At 46.3% G+C, this 18,932-nt stretch overlaps 1 protein-coding gene, 1 long non-coding RNA gene and 1 other non-coding gene across 3 annotated transcripts in view; 2 read left to right on the top strand and 1 right to left on the bottom strand.

The window, feature by feature from the left end:
- Positions 1-2,017: 2,017 nt before the first annotated feature.
- Positions 2,018-18,932, top strand: part of SIMC1 (SUMO interacting motifs containing 1) — a 36,954-nt gene continuing 20,039 nt past the window's right edge. Inside the window, exon 1 of the mRNA XM_054718239.1 lies at positions 2,018-2,255. Within this exon, the coding sequence (XP_054574214.1) occupies positions 2,127-2,255 (129 nt within the window). The 5' untranslated portion in view covers positions 2,018-2,126. The remainder of the gene's footprint in view (positions 2,256-18,932) is intronic.
- Positions 3,344-5,006, top strand: LOC129149523 (uncharacterized). The gene is made up of 2 exons (XR_008556450.1): positions 3,344-3,476; positions 4,595-5,006. It is a non-coding gene; the product is annotated as an uncharacterized LOC129149523 (long non-coding RNA).
- On the bottom strand, positions 10,512-10,615 carry LOC114227909 (U6 spliceosomal RNA). Its single transcript, XR_003614003.2, has one exon. It is a non-coding gene; the product is annotated as a U6 spliceosomal RNA (small nuclear RNA).

The following is an 18,932-nucleotide window of genomic DNA, read 5'->3' on the forward strand; positions in this document are numbered from 1 at the left end:
TTCCCTCTCTCTCTCTCTGACTCTTCCCCTCCCTTCCACTCTCTAAAAATCAACAGAAAAATATCCTTGAGTGAGGATTACAACAACAATAAAAATACATTTATATTTAGAAATTTATAGTGTTATGTGTCCCCCAAAATTCATATGTTGAAGCTCTAACTCCCAAGATGTTGACATTTGGAGATGGTGTCTTTGAGAGGCAATTATGGTTAGACTAGAGGCCCAGTGCACAAAATTCATGCACATTAAAAGGGAATTAATTAGAGGAAATAATTTAATATTGCTATTTGCCCTTTCTCTATAATAGAAGTGTCAGAGATGAAAGAAAATTAGTAAAATCTATATGAAAATCTTCCTCCTGTCAGAGTCTGGGGCACACTGTGGAACCCAGAGTCAAGTCCCCGCCCACCTGCGCACGCCTCAAAATCGTGTGAGACCCAGACCCGGCTGGCCCCACCCCTGTCAAGCCCTGCCAGGTGGGGGACGCAGCCTCAGGACCCCTGGCCCAGCGCTGGGGAAGGGGGCGTGGCCTGAGGTCCCCTGTCAAGCCCCACGGGGGGGGGGGGGGGGCACAGCCTCAGGTCCCCCACTCCAGCCTGGCGCCATACAGCCTCAGGTCCCTGCTGATCACTCGTTACAGGAACCCCACCTCTGCTGTGGGCACAGCCATCTTGCACAGCCAGCATGAGGGTTAATTTGCATATTACCTCTTTATTATATAGTACTAGAGGCCTGGTGCATGAAAATTCATGCACTGGAGGGGGGTGTCCCTCAGCCCAGCCTGCCCCCTCTCACAGTCCGGGAGCCTTCAGGGGTGGGAGGCGACTCGGCGATCAGGGGAAGGCGACAACCCCATCACACCTCTGCTGCTGCCACTGCCGGCAGCGCAAGCCTCAGCCGGCCCTGGTTACCTGAGCCTTGGGTGGCCCTGGGCGGCTGGGCAGCCACCATCCGAGGCTTGCCTGTGCCTTGGGCCAGCCCTGGGTGGCTGGGGGTCTGAGGGGACTGGGGGACTCTGGAGGCAGGCACGCGGAGCTGAGGGGATTGGGCTCCGCCATCTTGTGGCTGTGGGTGCTGCCATCTTTGAGGGCATGGCAGTCAATTAGCATATTCCCTCCTTATTGGCTGTGGGCGCCACCATCTTTGTGAGGGTGTAATGGTTAATTAGCATATTACCTCTTTATTAGATAGGATATTTTCATTGATTTCAGAGAGGAAAGGAGAGAGAGAGAAAAAAACATCTATGATGATCCGCTGCCTCCTGCATGCCCCACACTGGGGATGGAGCTTGCAACCCCCAGCATGTGACCTGGCCAGGAATCGAACCCTGACCTCCTGGTTCATAGGTCCACGCTCAACCACCAAGCCACGCCAGCCGGGCTAAATCTCACAGTTTATATCGCTGAATTACATGGATTGATGATGAAACTGCAAGTTGGTACAATTTAGAAGAGTAATTTGGGATCGCTTATTGAAACAACTAGAGAAACATCACCTTTGACCCAGTAATTAACGTCTAAGAATTCCTCTTACAGATGTACTAGTACTTGCACATGTGCAAAGAAGTGGGGCCTCTCCCCCCACTCAGTCCCGCCCCCCGACTCAGCCCAACGCCAGGTACCCCGCCCTGGAGGGACCCCCGCCCTGGAGGGACCCCTGGGGCTCAGCACAGGCCTGTTCACACCTCACTTCGCACCTGAGTCCTTTAGCAGCAGCTGCGGAAGCCCTCGCAGCCGCAGCCTCCGACGCCCGCCCTCACCGCGGGCTCAGACCGGCTGCAACCTGGCTTTCTTCCTTGTTCCTTATCTTCGGTCAGGGAGGACGCGTGCCCGCACCGAGCACAGTGACCGCGGCCTTGACCCCGCCCGGGGCTGCCCCCTGCTCGCTGCCCGCGGCCTGGGGCTCGGGGTCCAGAGGGGCGGGGCTGGGGGCGGACTACGCGGCGAGGGGCGTGGTTAGGGGCGGGAAGGGGCGGGGCCTGGGCGGGAAGGGGCGGGGCCTCCGGGTGATGGCCTGGGTTGTCGCCGCCTCGGTCGCCGTCTCCGCAGCAGCAGGAACCGAAGTCCCCGCCACCGCCGCCTGGGTCGCCGGTCGCCCGCGCGCTGGCTCGGCCGGGGCCCGCAGCCATGGAGGACTTCATCGTGATCTCGGACGACAGCGGCTCCGAGAGCTCGGAGGGCACCCGCTCGGGCCGGGCGCGGAGGCTCCGCCGGGCCCTGTCCCGGACCCCCGGCGCGCTGCCCCGCCGGACCGTGGTGAGTGAGCGCGCCCCGCGGCCGCAGCGCCGATCCGCGACCGTCCGCCCGGCCCTGCGTCCCCGCGCTCCCGCCGCCCGCCCGCCCGCCCGCCCGCCGGGTGGCGCCGCACAGCTGCAGGGGCTTCCCGCCTCGCCGCCTCCCGGCCCCGCGGAGCGCGGCGGGCCCGCAGGGGGCGGCCTGGCCTCCCGGCTCCGAGTTCAAGCCCGAGCGGCTGGGGCCGGCGAGGGGCGGCCGAGCACATGGGCGACGTCCCGCGGCCGGCGGCGTTCAGGCCGGGCCCCGGGCTTCCCCGAGCCTCGGCGGGGCCGGGGGCGGGGGTCCAGGGGGCCGGGGGCTCCTGGGGGCGGTCCCCGACCTCGAGGCCGGCACGCGGGAGCGTGTAATTGTTTGGCCGGCGGTGGGTGCAGATGTGCAGGGAGGTAACGGGAGCCGAGCGGGCGGGAGGGAAGGGGGAACTGCGGGCCTGGGCCGAGGGTGGCGCCGCTCCAGGCCTGGCAGCCGCGCGAGGGGCCCGGTGTCGGAGCCGTGCCGGAGGGCGATCTGCCCCGCTTAGCAAGCCTCCACCGAGGCCCCAGAGAACCGAGGGGGGCGGGGGCATCTTGCACTGGCTCTTCCCCCCTCGGTCTCCTTAGTCTTTGTCCTTCTTCCTGAGATGGTGAATAAAACATCTACGGTCCCTGCTTTTCTAGAATCCTCCACAGATATTTGTTGGACCCCCCTGCTATGGGCCAGGTGTTTCCGGGGTGGGGATACCGTAGAGAACACGACACCCGTGGACATCCGTGGTCCCCTCCCGCAGGAGGTGATGCACTCAACAAGTGGCTAGTGGGTGCTCACGGGGCGGAGGTGGACAGGCCTTGTCTCAGAAGACTGTCACCCTCAGATCTCCCCAGCCCCCCAAAGCCACACACCCCACAAGGAAAAGAAGGGTCGCGCTCTTGTTACCTTCTAGATCTCTTGTGGACAGTTGAAGGAAGCCACCTTTCTTCACATGCAAATACTCCTTCGAGGCACATCTAGCCTCCGCCCCTTCATTCCCCTTCCCAGCCAGCTAGATCCCCCAGCCTCCACCTGAGCCCCTGGTGATGGTCCTGGAGAAGGGATGGCATGCAGAAGGAATGAACATACAGCGGCGTGTTGCGAGGTTCCAGCAGGAGGGGTTCTCCCTACATCTCAGTAAAGACTTTAGATGAGATGGACAGACAAGAGATTTTCAAGGTAGGCGCGGTCCAGCTTGGTAGGCGAGTGGCTGTACCTAGCACTGTGGCAGTGAGGGGGACACACTGGTCCACAATAAATATCTTTTTTGGGGTGAAATAATGATTGAAGGAAAGGGAGCGCGAGTTCAAGAGTGGGAGCAGGCTTGGTGTGGACCTAGCGATGCTGCGTTCAGCCTGGGCCTACTGGATGTCAAGTGCAGACGGCAATGTCCAGGGAGGTGCCTGCTCTGAGGAATGGAGCTTGGAGAGCGGGCGGGAGGGAGAGGTTTGGTAGTCATCGCTGTAGATGGCACCAGAGGCCTAAGAGTGACGGGAAAAAGGTGGAAGGGAAGAAAGACGGCAGAATAACTCGGCTCCCTTTCCTGGTTCCTCCTCTTTCCTACTGCCCCTTCTCTCCGTGCCCCTTGAACTTGGTCCTTCTTACCCGCTTCCTTTCATCCCAGGTGTTATCCCTCTTCCCTCCTCCTAGTCCAGCTTCCTTCTGCAAGCACACAGATGGCATCCTTATCCTAGTCTGTTGTGACTCTTCACACACACACACACACACACACACACACACACACACACGTGCATCGCATTCTCTAACTGCTCCCCATCCCGTGACCACCCAACCAGGCGTTTTGCTCTCGAGCCTTTTGAGTTGAAGAGAAATGAAGGTCAAGTTCCAGAGAGTTTTACCCGATTTAAATCTTGCTTCTCTAGATACTTTTTACTGCAGCTTTCTAAAAACTCCAAGCTTTTCTCCTTTTATCTCGCTTGCCAATTAGATAAGGACAGTAAGAGATCAGAGGCATTGAGAGACTTGCAAGGTTTTAAAGCCTCAAGCCGCCTTTATCTCACTTTTCCCGAAGGCCCTGAGGTCGGAGAGACCTCAGCTGGGTGAGCTTTGGCCAGTTCTTCCACCTCTCTCAGCGTTTGCTTTTGGGAACATTAATGCCTACCTTCCTGGTCGAACCCTTAGAAGACTTGTACTGAGGCAACGCAAGGCAAATGCCCAGCGTAAATGAGAACGTTTGCTCCACTCTGTGTTGTTTCTCAGCCAGTCCCGACCTTCTCACTCGTGGCAGGAATGAAATAAAAGGATCAAGTTTTACAATTGTCTTTTCTTTTTTACAGTATTGACTGAGGGGAAGCAACGTGCTTGAATCCAGGAAATCAGAAAGCTATCTCCAATACTTAATATTAGTTAATATTTTGAACTCCTGGTCTTAACCTGGGCTGTGGTGCTTCACTAAGTTGATGAAGTGTGATTGTGTTTTTAATAAGCTTTATTGCTTTTTTTTTCCACGCAGAACATGTACAGATAGTCGATTAATTTTTGGTTGAACTATTACAAAAATATTTAGAAATGTATATAAAGAAGAAAATTTATATTGCCCTTAATCTCACTATCCACAGGTAATGAATGTTAACATTTTTTTAAATGTTAACATTTTGATGTTTGTCTGTCCAAACTTGGATCTGTAAATGTGCATGTATACTCGTACATACCCATGTATCCCCCAATACATGTTTTTGCAAAAATGGAGTCTTGCTATATATGTGTGTGTGTGTTTTTGTAGCTTGCCTTTTTCTGTTAATGTACTTTTATCTCTTTCCACATTAATAAATACATGTCTTTACCAATATTTTTAATGTATTTTATTGTGCAGATTTATAATTATATTTGTAATCTATTAATGGTATCATGCTGGTTGTTTCTAAATGTCCTCTATTACAAACAACCCAGCGAGGAATTCCCTCATAAATAATCATTTCTTTGTTTAGGAGAAGAGCCTCTTGGATGTGAGATTGCTGAGTCAAAAGGCATGTCCTCCTTTGAGGGCTCTTGACATGTATTGTCTACAGAATTTCCTACAGACATTGTGCATCAGTGATAGTCTCAGCATACCCCTTCCTTCACTGCCCAGTCGCCCCTAGATATTGTCATTCTATTCAGTAAATGTGTGGTGCTGAGGATACAGCTATGAACCAACCAAGTTCCTGCCCTCAGGGAGCTGTCATTCTCGTCGGTGAGAGACAACCAGTTAGCCACATACATGTAACATGGGGTTACATACAGAGCGCTAGGAAGGAAAATAAGGCCTTTTCATCTTTGCTGATTTCATAGCCAGATCCTGTGAGCTATCATGGTTTTAATTTTTTTCCTTTGGTTGTGATTCACTCTTTCAATAAATACATTCTCAAGGGAAAAGACAAGCAATACACAAATAAGTGAACAATATAATACTAACTTGGGTGGGATTGGGTACAATTTTCAAAGAATTGCCTCTCTGAAGAGTTAATTGATCGGATACCATAATGACAGAAGAGATTTGTTATGAGAAGGTCTAGGGCAGTGGTCGGCAAACTCATTAGTCAACAGAGCCAACTATCAACAGTACAACGATTGAAATTTCTTTTGAGAGCCAAATTTTTTAAACTTAAACTTCTTCTAACGCCACTTCTTCAAAATAGACTCGCTGAGGCCGTGGTATTTTGTGGAAGAGCCACACTCAAGGGGCCAAAGAGCCGCATGTGGCTCGCGAGCCGCAGTTTGCCGATCACGGGTCTAGGGGAATAAGGTAGGAGCAAAGGGTGCAGCAAAAATCAAGACTTGGAGCCCGGCTGGTGTGGCTCAGTGGTTGAGCGTTTGACCTGCTGTTTTGAAGGTGTCCAGACGCCTGTGGGTTAGCCACCTGGAGATGCCAGGTGTGATGTTTGTACTGAGTTCATAGGCCGGGGGGGAGTCCTCACCAGGGACACAGATTTGTTGTCATTAGCACATCACGTAGATTGTAGTGATTTGGATGTGATCATCTAGGCTGAGAGGCTACAAGAAGGACATCCAGGGCCTAGGCCTAAGCCCACAGTGCCTCGCCCAGGTGAAGGCAAGGGGTGAAAGAGCAGCTAGTGAGGCCAGAGGTCAGAGAGGACGCTCAAGCAGCTTGCCTTTTCCTGGCCTGTTGGGGTGTAAATATTACGTACATATTAGATTCATTATGGGTTGAATTGGGTCCTCCAAAAAGGTTTGTTGAAGTCCTAACTTCTCACTACAGAATGTGGCCTTATTCGGAAATAGAGTCATTACAGATGTAATCAGTGAAGATACAGTCATATGGAGTAGGGTGGGCCCTTCGTCCAGTATGACTGGTGAAGTCAGAGGAACAACACCATGTGATGATGGAAGCAAAGATGGGAGTTACGCAGTAGCTGCAAATTAAGGATTGTTGACAACACCAGAAGCTGAGAGAAAGGCATGGAACAGCATCTCCAAGGAGCCTTTAAGAGAGCTTGCCCTTGCAGACACCTTGATTTGGGGCTTCAAAGCTTCCAGAATCGAGAGGATAGGTTACTATTGTTTTAAGCCAGCCAGTTTGTGGTAATTTGTACTAAAAACTAATAAGAAGGCCCCTGGTGTCATACATGCTAACATTTTCCCCACAACTTTGGATTTTCTTTACAGGAGTTATATATTTTTCAGTCCTCACCCGAGGACATGCTTAGAGAGAGGGAAAGAGAGAGACATCGATGTGAGAGAAACATTGATTGGTTGCCTTCCATAGGTGCCTCCACCCGGGATCAAGCCCACAACCCAGGTTTGTGCCCTGACTGCGGGTCAAACCCTGACTGGGAATCGAATCGGCAACCTTTCGGTGCACAGGATGGTGCTCAGCCAACGGAGCCAGTCTGGCCAGGCACAATAGTTACAAATTTTTATGTAGTCAGTTCTGTCCCTCTTTTCTGTTATTTGATTTCTGTCTTTGTTGTTATGCTTAGAAAGGCTTTCCTCACTCTTAAGGTTATGAAAATATCCTTCACATTTAATTACTTCATTAATCTACCTGGAATTAGTTTCAAAAAAGGTATAAAATGGTAATCTAATACTTTTCTTCTAGATGGTTAGTTAATTGTCTCATCATCATTTATTGAATTATCCAACCTTTTACCCAATGGGTTGAAATATTACCTTTATTAAATGGTAAAGTTTTATATATTTTTGTGTCCATTTGTGGACTTTCTGTTTTGGCCTTTTTACATGCTGTTTTAATAAAAAGCAGAAGAAACACTTCATTACTCTTCTTTTTTAGAATTTTTCTGTCTAACTTTGCATATTTACTCTTTCAAAAGACAAATCATTTTGTCAACTTCTGAATAATTTGTACTTTTAAATTGGGATTACACTCAATTTAGAAATCTATAGTGTGTGGTATTTTATTTAATAAAGCATAACATTTTTGTTTATGCATTTGTACATCTTTTTTCTTTGTTTTATGTTTAGAAAAATCTTTCCCGTCCTGATTATTTTCCTGTTATTTTGTCATGTCTTTTTAATGCTTAGTCCTTTATTCATCTGAAATGTTTTATATGGCATGAAGAATGCCTAACATTTAACATAGACTATATTGCCTTATTCCTAAGACATCACTGAATGGAAGACTTGCCAATTTAAGAACAGCTTTTCAGGAAAAGAACTACCATACAAAATTTACACAATAACTATAAAATGCATTCTGATTGCAGACATATAAGGAAAACATTCCGGATATTAGTGTATGTTGTTAATCAAGTATGATGTTATCAGTTATCCAGGAACAATTTCTTTTTTTTTAAATATATTTTTAGTGATATCACAGAGATCACAGAGGAAGGGGGTGGAGAGAGAGAGAGAGAGAGAGAGAGAGAGAGAGAGAGAGAGAGAGAGAGAGAAACATCAATGATGAGAGAGAATCATTGATCGGCTCCTTCTGCACGCCCCACTGGGGATAGAGCCCGCAACCTGGGCATGTGTCCTGACTGAATTGAACTGTGACCTCCTGGTTCATAGGTCAATGTTCAACCACTGAACCACACTGGTGGAGAGGCCTGTTTTACTTTTGTGAGTTATAAAATTTTATTTATTTTTGTGGTTTGATAATATTTTTTGGTATCTAGAAGAGCAATTATCTGTCCTTCCTTCCTCTCCCCGCCGCCCCAAGATTTCTTGGCTGTTGTGCCCACTTTTTCCTCCAAATGAGCTTTAGAATCATTGTGTCAAGGATTGCAATGGATCGGGGTTTCTTGGGCCAATCGTTCTTTGTGGGGCAGGTTGCACGTGCACGGTGGGGTTGTAGCAGCATCTTTGGTCTCTACCACTCGATGCCGTAGCAGCCCTCCTGCTTGTAACCACCAAGAATGTCTCCTGGAGGGCAAAACTGCCACCAGTTCAGAATCACTGCATTGGATTTGTAGTTAAAGCATTGATATCTTTATAATATTGTCTCCATAATTAGAAGCATAGAATAACTCAATTTTAAAAAATATATTTTTATTGATTTCAGAGAGGAAGAGAGAGGGAGAGAGAGAAAAACATCAATAATGAGAGAGAATCATTGATCAGCTGCCTCCTGCACGCCCCCTACTGGGGATCGAGCCCACAACCTGGGTATGTGCCCTTGACCGGAATCGAACCTGGGACCCTTCACCTACCAGGGCAGTCGAACTCATTTTACGAGGTTTCTTCTTGGCAGTCAGACTTGGTTTGGGTCCAGGTCTTTCTTATCAAGGAGCTAGTGTTTTGACCCTGAATGACTGTCACATAGGGTTAGTCCGGGTGAGCATCACCCCCACTATAGGGGGCATTCATGCCTCAGACCTTGTTTTGTGCTTTGAGTGGATTAACTCATGCAATCTTCACCACAGTGCCACGAGGTAACTACTGTTATTATCGCTATTTGGGGAAACTGAGGAAGCTGCAACCAGGTGGTAATAGGTAGAGAAAGATTGAGAGCACTAGTCTCAATCTCAAGATCCTGGGGTAAATTTGTGAACCTCTCACCAGGTTTCCAGGGGAAAATCCTCTAGGGATGCTAGAAATGGTTGAGGGGGAAAATGCAAGTTGCAAAATATAATTCTTTTTTTTTTAATCCTCACCTGAGAATATGTTTCTATTGATTTTAGAGAGAGAGAAAAGGGGGGAGAGAGAGAATTAATGTGAGAGAGAGAAACATCAATTGGTTGCCTCCCATATGGGCCCCAACCAGTTGAACCCGAAACCTAGGTGTGTCCCCTGACTGTGAATCGAACCCACAACCTTTTGGTGTACAGGATGATACTCCAATCAACTGAGCCACCCAGCCACAGCTGTAATTCTGGTTTTTTAAATGTGTTTTTATAAAAATAGACCAACCAGAGTTTTTTAATTTAAAAATTGAAAAATTACTTTTTAAAACCCTATCTACTTAAAATATATTTTAAAAAATCACTTTTTCTTAAAAAAATCACTCTTCCCTGGAATATTAAATTCACTGCTATATGCAGCCACATTCCCAATACCCCCAGCAACTAGCTTACGCCTCAAATAGAGTGGGTGCTCAATAACTATATATTTAAGGAGAAACTGAATTCTTATTGCTAGTACTCTAAGGAATCCTTTCTTTCTGATAAGTTATAACTAGAGGCCTGGGTGCACGAAATTCATGCACGGGTAGGGTCCCCAGGCCTGGCTGGCGATTGGGGCCTTCTGGCTGCCAGCCAGGGCCTTCCTTCATTCCACACCGCCCCTGGTGGTCAGCACACATCATAGTGAGCGATCAAACTCCCGGTCTCCTGGTCAAACTCCTGAGGGAACACTTTGCATATTAGCCTTTATGTATATAGACTAGAGGCCCGATGCACGAAATTTGTGCAGGGGTAGAGTCCCTAGGCCTGGCCGGAGATCAGGGCCAATCTGCGGGGCGACCAGGGGGCCCCTGCTGACACCTGCCTTGGCTGGCCTGTGGGCTGGGGGCAGCTCCTGCGTTGAGTGTCTGCCCTCTGGTGGTCAGTGCGTGTCATAGCGACCAGTCGTTCTGCCATTAGGTCGATTTGCATATTAGGCTTTTATTATATAGGATTATGTTAAAATACTCTCTGTGATGGGAGAGCCAAGGGATAAACACAGAATCTATCCCAGGCTAACTTTTTTTTTTTTTTTTAAGATCAAGTGGGCATCCCAGAAAGCCTGGGCGCATGCCCAGAGTGGGTCTCTGGAATGACTTCTCCAAGCCCAATATGAGGACGCCAGTGCCCACCCAGGGCGATGGAACACTTCGTGAATTTTCATGTCTTCCTTGCACAGGGACCAAGCTCATCTCTGTACTGTTCCAATTTTACTATATGTGCTGCCAAAGCGAGCACCAGGCTAATTTTTTTATATAAAGATTTTTTGGAACTAAAATATGGATATGTCATAGAGTAGAAAGCAAAATTCACCTACATTTTGAATTTACAACATCAGATGTCAAAATAATTTGGATCTTAAATCAAGGTCAGCTTCCCTTAAGGCTGAAAATGACTTCTTCATCTTCCATTAACAGCTTAATAGCTTTATTAAGATACTAGTGGCCCGGTGCACAGATTCATGTACATTGAAAGGAAATTAATTATAAGAAATATTTTAATATCGCTATTTGCCCTTTCTCTATAATAGAAGTGTCAACCAAATTCATGATCGACAATGACAGATGGAAACACGCATGCAATTGGCGCCAGCGAGAGCTTTATATGTATTGCACATGTGCGAGTCAACTTAGCCTTTTATATATATAGAATAAACTTGCTTAATTAGACGTGTTTTCTGATTTAGCTAAAGTTTTTCCAGCCCAGTGAAGCACCCCAGCTTCTCTTTCAGGTAATTGTCAGCAACACAGCAGTAACTATCAACAAGAAGCAGATTATTATTGTAGATCATGCAGGGAGAACAAAGGGTAAAATATTTAACTGCAGCAGTGTTTGACTATATTCTGCACAGTGAGAAAACTTGAAGTCATTGTCAAGGTCCACCATTTCTTACTTCATTTCAGTCAGGTCAAGTGTCTACGCTTTCTAAATCTCCGTTTTCCGGCTAATGAAAAGAAAATAGGATTCCACCGAGTCTCCTATCTACCTACTCCAGGACTTCTGTGAGGATCAAATGGGATGAGGCATGAGAAAACGCTTCACAGACATTTGGTTAAAAGTGTAAAATGTTTGCACCTGGCTATAAAGCAAGTTGTATTCCTGGGCTGGAGAAACTGCAAAAAGGCTAGTCGCTAGGGAGAGGAAGCCGGGCATTGCTACCTGACATCATTACCTGGATGGACACTTAGCATATTAGCCTTTATATATATAGATAATTCCATACCAGACATAAAATTCCCTCAGTTGTGCAACCACCACCACTATCTACTTTAATAAATTTTTCTTTACTCCAAAAGGAAGTCCTGTACCCTCCAAGGGTTTTCTGTTTTTTTTCTTTAAAGTACACAATCATATATTTTGAAAAATAAAATTACCCCATTTTAAATAATAAAAAATTATAAACAGGAAAAAATTCAGGACATCAGTAAGAACCCACCTCTGTTCATTCCCACTCTCCCGAGATAACTAACAGTTTTTGTGTATTGTTCCAGAACTTTTTTGTGTATGTACATAAAAAATATATAAACGTCTAATTTTTTTCCCAATGGAATCATACTTTTTAAAAACCATTTAATATATTTTTTGTCATTTAAAAAACATTAGGCCTGGCCAGTGTGGTTCAGTGGTTGAGTGTTGACCATTGGACCGGGAGTTCATGGTTCAATTCCTGGTCAGGGCTCATGCCCAAGTTGCGGGCTCGATCCCCAGTGTGGGACATGCAGGAGACAGCCAATCAGTGGTTCTGTCTTGTCATTGATGTTTCTGTCTCTCTCTCCCTTCCTTGCTGAAGTCAATTAGAAAATGAATAATAATTTATAAAAAATATTAGTATCATTCCTACTATTGTCCATTTTGCTCACAATGGTATTCCCAGTTCATAACATGATGCCTGGCACAAATATTCATTCAATGCATATTTTATCAGCTGCATCTTATCTAACACTAGAGGCCCAGTGTATTCCCTCCCTTTCCCCGGTCTCCTGCTGCCGCAGCCACTGCTACCAGCCAGGGCCTCCCTCCCTTCTCCTGACTTGTCCCACCCCCTGGTCAAACCCCAATGAACGCCTGGTCAAGGGGACAATTTGCATACTATGCTTCTATTATATAGGATTAACAAAAACTATTTAATCAGTCTCTCATTGAATTTAATTTTTCTTTTGTGTTTCAGATTATGATGTGATGAACTCTTCATAAAAATATGTCTGTAGGATAGTTTCTTACAGTGGAATTTTGGAATTAAAGTCTAATGTGTATTTATAACTTTAATATATGCCACTGTTATGGACATACTGTTATTCTATGTGGGATCCATTGGAATTTTGTTTAGATTTATAGGTTAATTAGAGGAGAAACAATACTTTTTAAATTTTAAATGTTTTGTTTTAATAGTCCTATGAATAGACAATCTGAATATACCTATATCAAAGAAATTGAATCATAATTAATAACCTTCAGTATCAGAAAGCACCCAGCCCAGGTGTATTCTACCAAACATTTTTGTTTATTTTTCCATTTTTTTTTTTATTTATCTATATATATAAAAGATATATAAAAGCCTAAGCGACTGTTCAGCTGTTCGACCTTTCGACCGATAGCTATGACATGTACTGATCACCACAGGGCAAACGCTCAACACACAGGCATGGAAACAAGGAACAGACTGATGAATCTTAGAGGGAAGGGGAGAGGTGGGAGGGCGGGAAGAGATTAACCAAAGATCTTATATGCATACTAGAGGCCCAAAACCGGCAGTCTGACATCCCCTGAGGGGTCCCGAATTGAGAGAGGGCGCAGGCCAGGCCGAGGGACCCTACTGGTGCACAAATCCATGCACCAGGCCTCTAGTTTAAGTATATTTTTATTGATTTCAGAGAGGAAGGGAGAGGGAGAGAGAGATACAAACATCAATGATGAGAGAGAACTGATCGGCTGCCTCCTGCATGTTCCACACTGAGGATCAAGCCCACAACCCAAACATGTGCCCCTGACTAAAATTGAACCTGGGACCTTTGAGTCCGCAGACTGATGTGCCATCCACTGAGCCAAACCAGCTAGGGCTCTATTGATTTTTAGAGAGAGTAGAAGAGAGGGGGAGAGACACAGAGAGAGAAACATCAGTTTGAAAATTCTCTTTTTAAAGTCATCTGGGTCTGGCAATTTTTGGAAGGAAAAAAAATTAATGATTTGATTTGTTTATTACTTAAAGGACTATTTTGACTTTATATTCTTAAGTCAATTTTAAAATATCTTTTTATTACGGAAAATTTCAAACATGGAAAAATAGAGCAAATCATGTAATGATCCCCCATATACCCAGAACCCAGTTTCTTAAGTCAGTTTTGCTAAGCTTTATTTTTTTCAGAATTTATCTGTTTCATCTAAGTTCCCAAGTGTTTTTGACAAAGTTATTCATAATATCTTCTCATCTTTTTTTTTTCATCTTTTTTTATCTTGAAAACATCTATAATTTTGTTTCTTTTCATTCTTGATGTTGGTTACTTGTGCTTTCTCTTTGTTTTCTTATCAGATGTTTGACAATATTAAAAGTCTTACTTATTTTTTTTGCGGGGGGGGGGGGGGGGACTGACCAGGAATCCAACTCCCAACTGTTTGTTTTATAGAAGGATGCTCCAAGCAACTAATCCACCCAACCAGGGCTGGACTTTTTTTTATTATTATTATTACTATTATTATTATTATTAGAGGCCCGGTGCATGAAATTTGTGCACGGTGTGTGTGTGTGTGTGTCCCTCAGCCCAGCCTGCACCCTCTCCAATCTGGGACTCCTCAAGGGATGTCCAACTGCCCGTTTAGGGATCGGGCCTAAATGGGCAATTGGACATCCCTCTCACAATCCAGGACTGCTGGCTCCCAACCGCTCACCTGCCTGATTGCCCCTAACTGCTTCTGCCTGCCAGCCTGATCACCCCCTAACCACTCCCCTGCCAGCCTGATTGATGCCTAACTGTTCCCCTGCCGGCCCAATTGCCCCCAACTGCCCTCCCCTGCCGGCCTGGTCACCCCAACTGCCCTCCCCTGCAGGCCTGGTTGACCCTAACTGTCCTCCCCTGCAGGCCTGGTTGTCCCCAACTGCCCTCCCCTGCTGGCCCGGTCACCCCTAACTTCCCTCCCTTGCCAGCCTAGTTGCCCCCAACTGCCCTTCCCTGCCGGCCTGGTCTCCCCCAACGGTCCTCCCCTGCAGATCTGGTCCCCCCCAACTGTCCTCCCCAGCAGGCCTTGTCGCCCCCAACTGCCCTCCTTGCCTGACCCGGTCACCCCTAACGGCCTTCCCCTGCTGGCCTGATTGTCCACAACTGCCCTCCCCTGCCAGCCATCTTGTGGTGGCCATCTTTGACCACATGGGGGCGGCCATCTTGTGTGTTGGAGTGATGGTCAATTTGCATATTACCTCTTTATTATATAGGATTTTTAATCCTCACCCGAGGATTTTAAAATTGATTTTAGAGAAAGAGGAAGGGGTGGGAGGAGAAAGAGAGATACATCGATGTGTCAGAAACATTTATCTGTTGCCTCCTGTACACGCCCTGACCAGGAACCGAATCTGCAAACCTTCTGGTGTATGGGATGATGCTCCAACTAACTGAGCCACTGGCCAGGACTATTAATAATCTTTTAAAGAACAAACCTTTGACATTGCTGCTCTTCTCTGCTGTTTGTTCTTTTGTTCATTTCTGCTTTCTTTGGGCCTGTTCTGTTCTTTTTCTGTTGTCTAAAGATGTGTACTTAGAGCATTAATTTCCTTTCATTCTTTTCTAGTTAAGTGTCTAAGTCTCTAAATTTTCTTCTAAATTGCTGCATGTCTCATTTTTTGTTATTGTTCAGTTCTTAAGGTTTTCTAGTTTCTATGATTTCTTTGATCTATACGTTATTTGGTCATACTTAATTTGCAGTTGTGTGGAGTTTTCCCTAGTTATTTTTTTGTGTTGATTTTTAACCTAATAGTATTTTGGTCTGAGTATTATCAATCTTTTGACATTGATTAAGATGTACTTTGACTACTAGTATATGGTTAATTTTTGTAAATATTTCATTTAATTATGAATAATTGTTTTACCTGAGCAAAAGCTTGTTAAATATGTTCAAGTCTTTATATACTTAGTAATTTTTTATTTTCATAATTGACCAAAAAAGATTTGTGAAGATTTCTCACAATGACTGGATATTCTTTTTCTCCTTTTACTTTTACCTGGTTTTTCTTTATGGAAACTACGTTATTAGGTGTATAGTTTTTAAATTGTGTCTTGATGAAATAAATCTTTTATTGTGCAGGGCCCTCTTTATCTAGTGATACTATCTTCAGTGAAGTCTATTTTATCTGATGTTAACACAGCTACACTGGCTTTCTGTTGGTTGGTTTTTCCTTGTAGCTTCTCCCATGTTTTCACATTTATGTATTCATTCTAGCTTTTATTAGGTTGGCTTATCAGAGTATCTAGTTAGTCCTTTTGATGAGAAATGGAACTCTTTTAAAAAAATACTGCAGTTGATTTGCTAATATTTCAGAGAGGATATTGGCATTTCTATTCATGAGTGAGGCTGGTTAGTAATTAGGATGACATTATTTATTATACACACTGATACACTTTTGAGAGTGGAAGGGAGTGCGGATAATAATTACCCTAGGACAACAGACGTCAACCAAGACCACCCGGCCAAACAAGGAGCACCTTTCAATTTTTCTTTTCTTCTGATCGCATTTTGTTCTCTTATGTGAGGTTTGCAAAATGAAACAGGAAGCTTATGTGCCTTTTTACAATGATCTTGAATGGGATAAATTACTTAATGTCTGTTTCTCTAAGTTTTGTAGAATTAGTTTTTTAAAAATCATCTGAACACAAGAAGTAGGTAAGAGTGATTGTTTCCTAGGGAGTGTGACTGGGCTCAGAAAGAAATGGTTTACCTTCTATCTTTTGTAGTTTTAATTTTGTGAAGCCTCTCTCTGTTAGGGTTGCATGTTTGTCTCTACAAGTTAGCTGTGTGATCCTCAGGCAAATGACTCATGTCTCTGAACTTCAGTTTCCCCTCTGCACAATGGAGGTGATAATGCTTACTTAACAGGGTCATTGTGAAAATTAAGAACATGTCTTAGCACGTATTAGAGTCTCTTATATTAGCGTCCCTTTTTCTGTAGCTGATCTTTAAAAGCTAAGGTTTATCTTCTTAGATAAAGCTGAGACTACCTACTTGACCCTTTGTCTTCTCACAATCCTTCAACAGGACTTCATTGACTTAACCCGAGAAACCAGACCGAGGCCAAAGGATCGCAGTGCAATCTGTGTGATTGACCTGACAAGAACCGAGGAAGAAAACAGACCTATTGCCACTCTTGATTTGACTCTGGAACCCGTTGCTCCTTCCCAGAAGGAGTCAACCAATCTTCAAACATGTGGCAGCCTCTCCAGCAAAGAGGCGATGGAAGGGCGGGTGGACAGAAGCTCTTGGCCCGCAGCCCGGAGAATCATTAACAGCGACCCTGTGGATTTGGACCTTTTGGAGGAAACCGCATTTGTAGGCTCCCAACCCGCTACATCCGTCAGTGGGGACTCTGTTTATCCAGCACAGCCGAACTGTAGCTCCACCGCATTCAAAGATGACTTCAGCTTCTTATCCAGCCTAGAGCTATCTTCAGATGTTCACTCCCTCTCCCCAATAAGCAATAATGGTAACAGCAGCAATCAAAGGGTGCCCTTGCCATGCCCACAGCAAGATGTACCTTGCCCACCACAAGCCTTGCCATGCCCACTGCAATCCTTGCCATGTCCACCACGAGCCTCCTCCTGCCCACCACGAGCCTTGTCGTGCCCATCACAACCTGCGCAGTGCCAACTACAAGCTTTGCCTAACCTGCCTCAAGAAATGCCATGCCTTCAGAACATGTCATGCCCTCAGCAAAGTATGACAAGCCCACCTCAGGACTCATGGCACCCTCAGCACTTACCATGCCCACCTCAGGACTCATGGCACCCTCAACACTTACCATGCCCACCTCAGGACTCATGGCATCCTCAGCACTCACCAAGCCGACCTCAAAACTCATCATGGCATCCTCAGCACTCACCTAGCCCATCTCAAGACTCACTCTGCCCGTCTCAAGACTCTCTGGGCCTACCTCAAGGTGTACCCGGCCCACCTCAAAACATATCCTACCCACAAGAAGTGGCACACCTGCAAGACATGCCACAGTCACTGGGAGATATGCCAGAGCCACCAGATGTGCCCCAGTCATCAGGAGACATGTCACAGTCATTGCGAGATGCTCCACGGTCACCAAGAGATGCACCGCAGACACCAAGCTATGCACCGCAATCACCACGAGATACACCGCGGTCACCAAGAGATACACTGCCATCACCAAGAGATACACTGCGGTCACCAAGAGATACACTGCCATCACCAAGAGATACACTGCGGTCACCAAGAGATACACTGCCATCACCAAGAGATACACTGCAGTCACCAAGAGATACACTGCCGTCACCAAGAGATACACCGCGGTCACCAAGAGATACACTGCCATCACCAAGAGATGCACCACAGACACCAAGCTATGTACCGCAATCACCAAGAGATACAATGCGGTCACCGAGAGATACACCGCGGTCACCAAGAGATACACCGCGGTCACCAAGAGATACACCACGGTCACCAAGAGATACACCGCAGACACCAAGAGATGCACCGCAGACACCAAGCTATGTACCGCAATCACCAAGAGATACACCGCGGTCACCAAGAGATGCACCGCAGACACCAAGCTATGTACCGCAATCACCAAGAGATACACTGTGGTCACCAAGAGATGCACCGCAGTCACCAAGATGTGCACCCCAGTCACCAGCAGGTGTGCCACAGTCACCTAGAGATGTGCCATGGTCACCAAGAGGTGCACCCCAGTCACCAAGAGGTGCGCCACAGTCAACTGGAGAAGTCTCACATTTACCAGATGTGCTGCGTTCACCTGGAGACATGCCACCCTTGCCAGGAGACAGGCCTGACTCTACCCTAAATGATGTACAGAACCATGACACTCCTATGGATATCTCAGGTCCATCTTCTCCAAGCTGCTCTCTCAGCCCACAGTCTCCACAGTCTAAAACTTCCTTAGAGAAAATTCCCTGGCTCTCTGTCACAGAAACTCCAGCCAGAAAGGGGATATCAATGTCAGAGCCTGCCAACCCCGGGTCTGCCCACATACAAGCACGATCCCCAGCAGGCGTGTTGTACAACAGACCATGCCTGCATAGACTGAAGTACTTCTTACGACCTCCGGTGCATCACCTCTTCTTCCAGACACTAATACCTGATAAAGACATGAGAGAGGTGAGCTAACCTGTCTTCCCCCAGGGCTTAGATGCCCTCTGAACAGGCCTAGCATGAGGTTAGTATGCTAGCAGGAATCCAAGCATGAGAGAACATGCCCAATATGAACTTGACATTTTTATCTTCCCCTGTTTGTGAAACCATTTAATGTATTGGCAGACATTGGGTGATATTTAACACCGGTGGGTCTTGATCCGGCATCTAGAAGGGTTCT

Source organism: Eptesicus fuscus, chromosome 6 (assembly GCF_027574615.1).
Source record: "Eptesicus fuscus isolate TK198812 chromosome 6, DD_ASM_mEF_20220401, whole genome shotgun sequence".
NCBI lineage: Eukaryota > Metazoa > Chordata > Mammalia > Chiroptera > Vespertilionidae > Eptesicus > Eptesicus fuscus.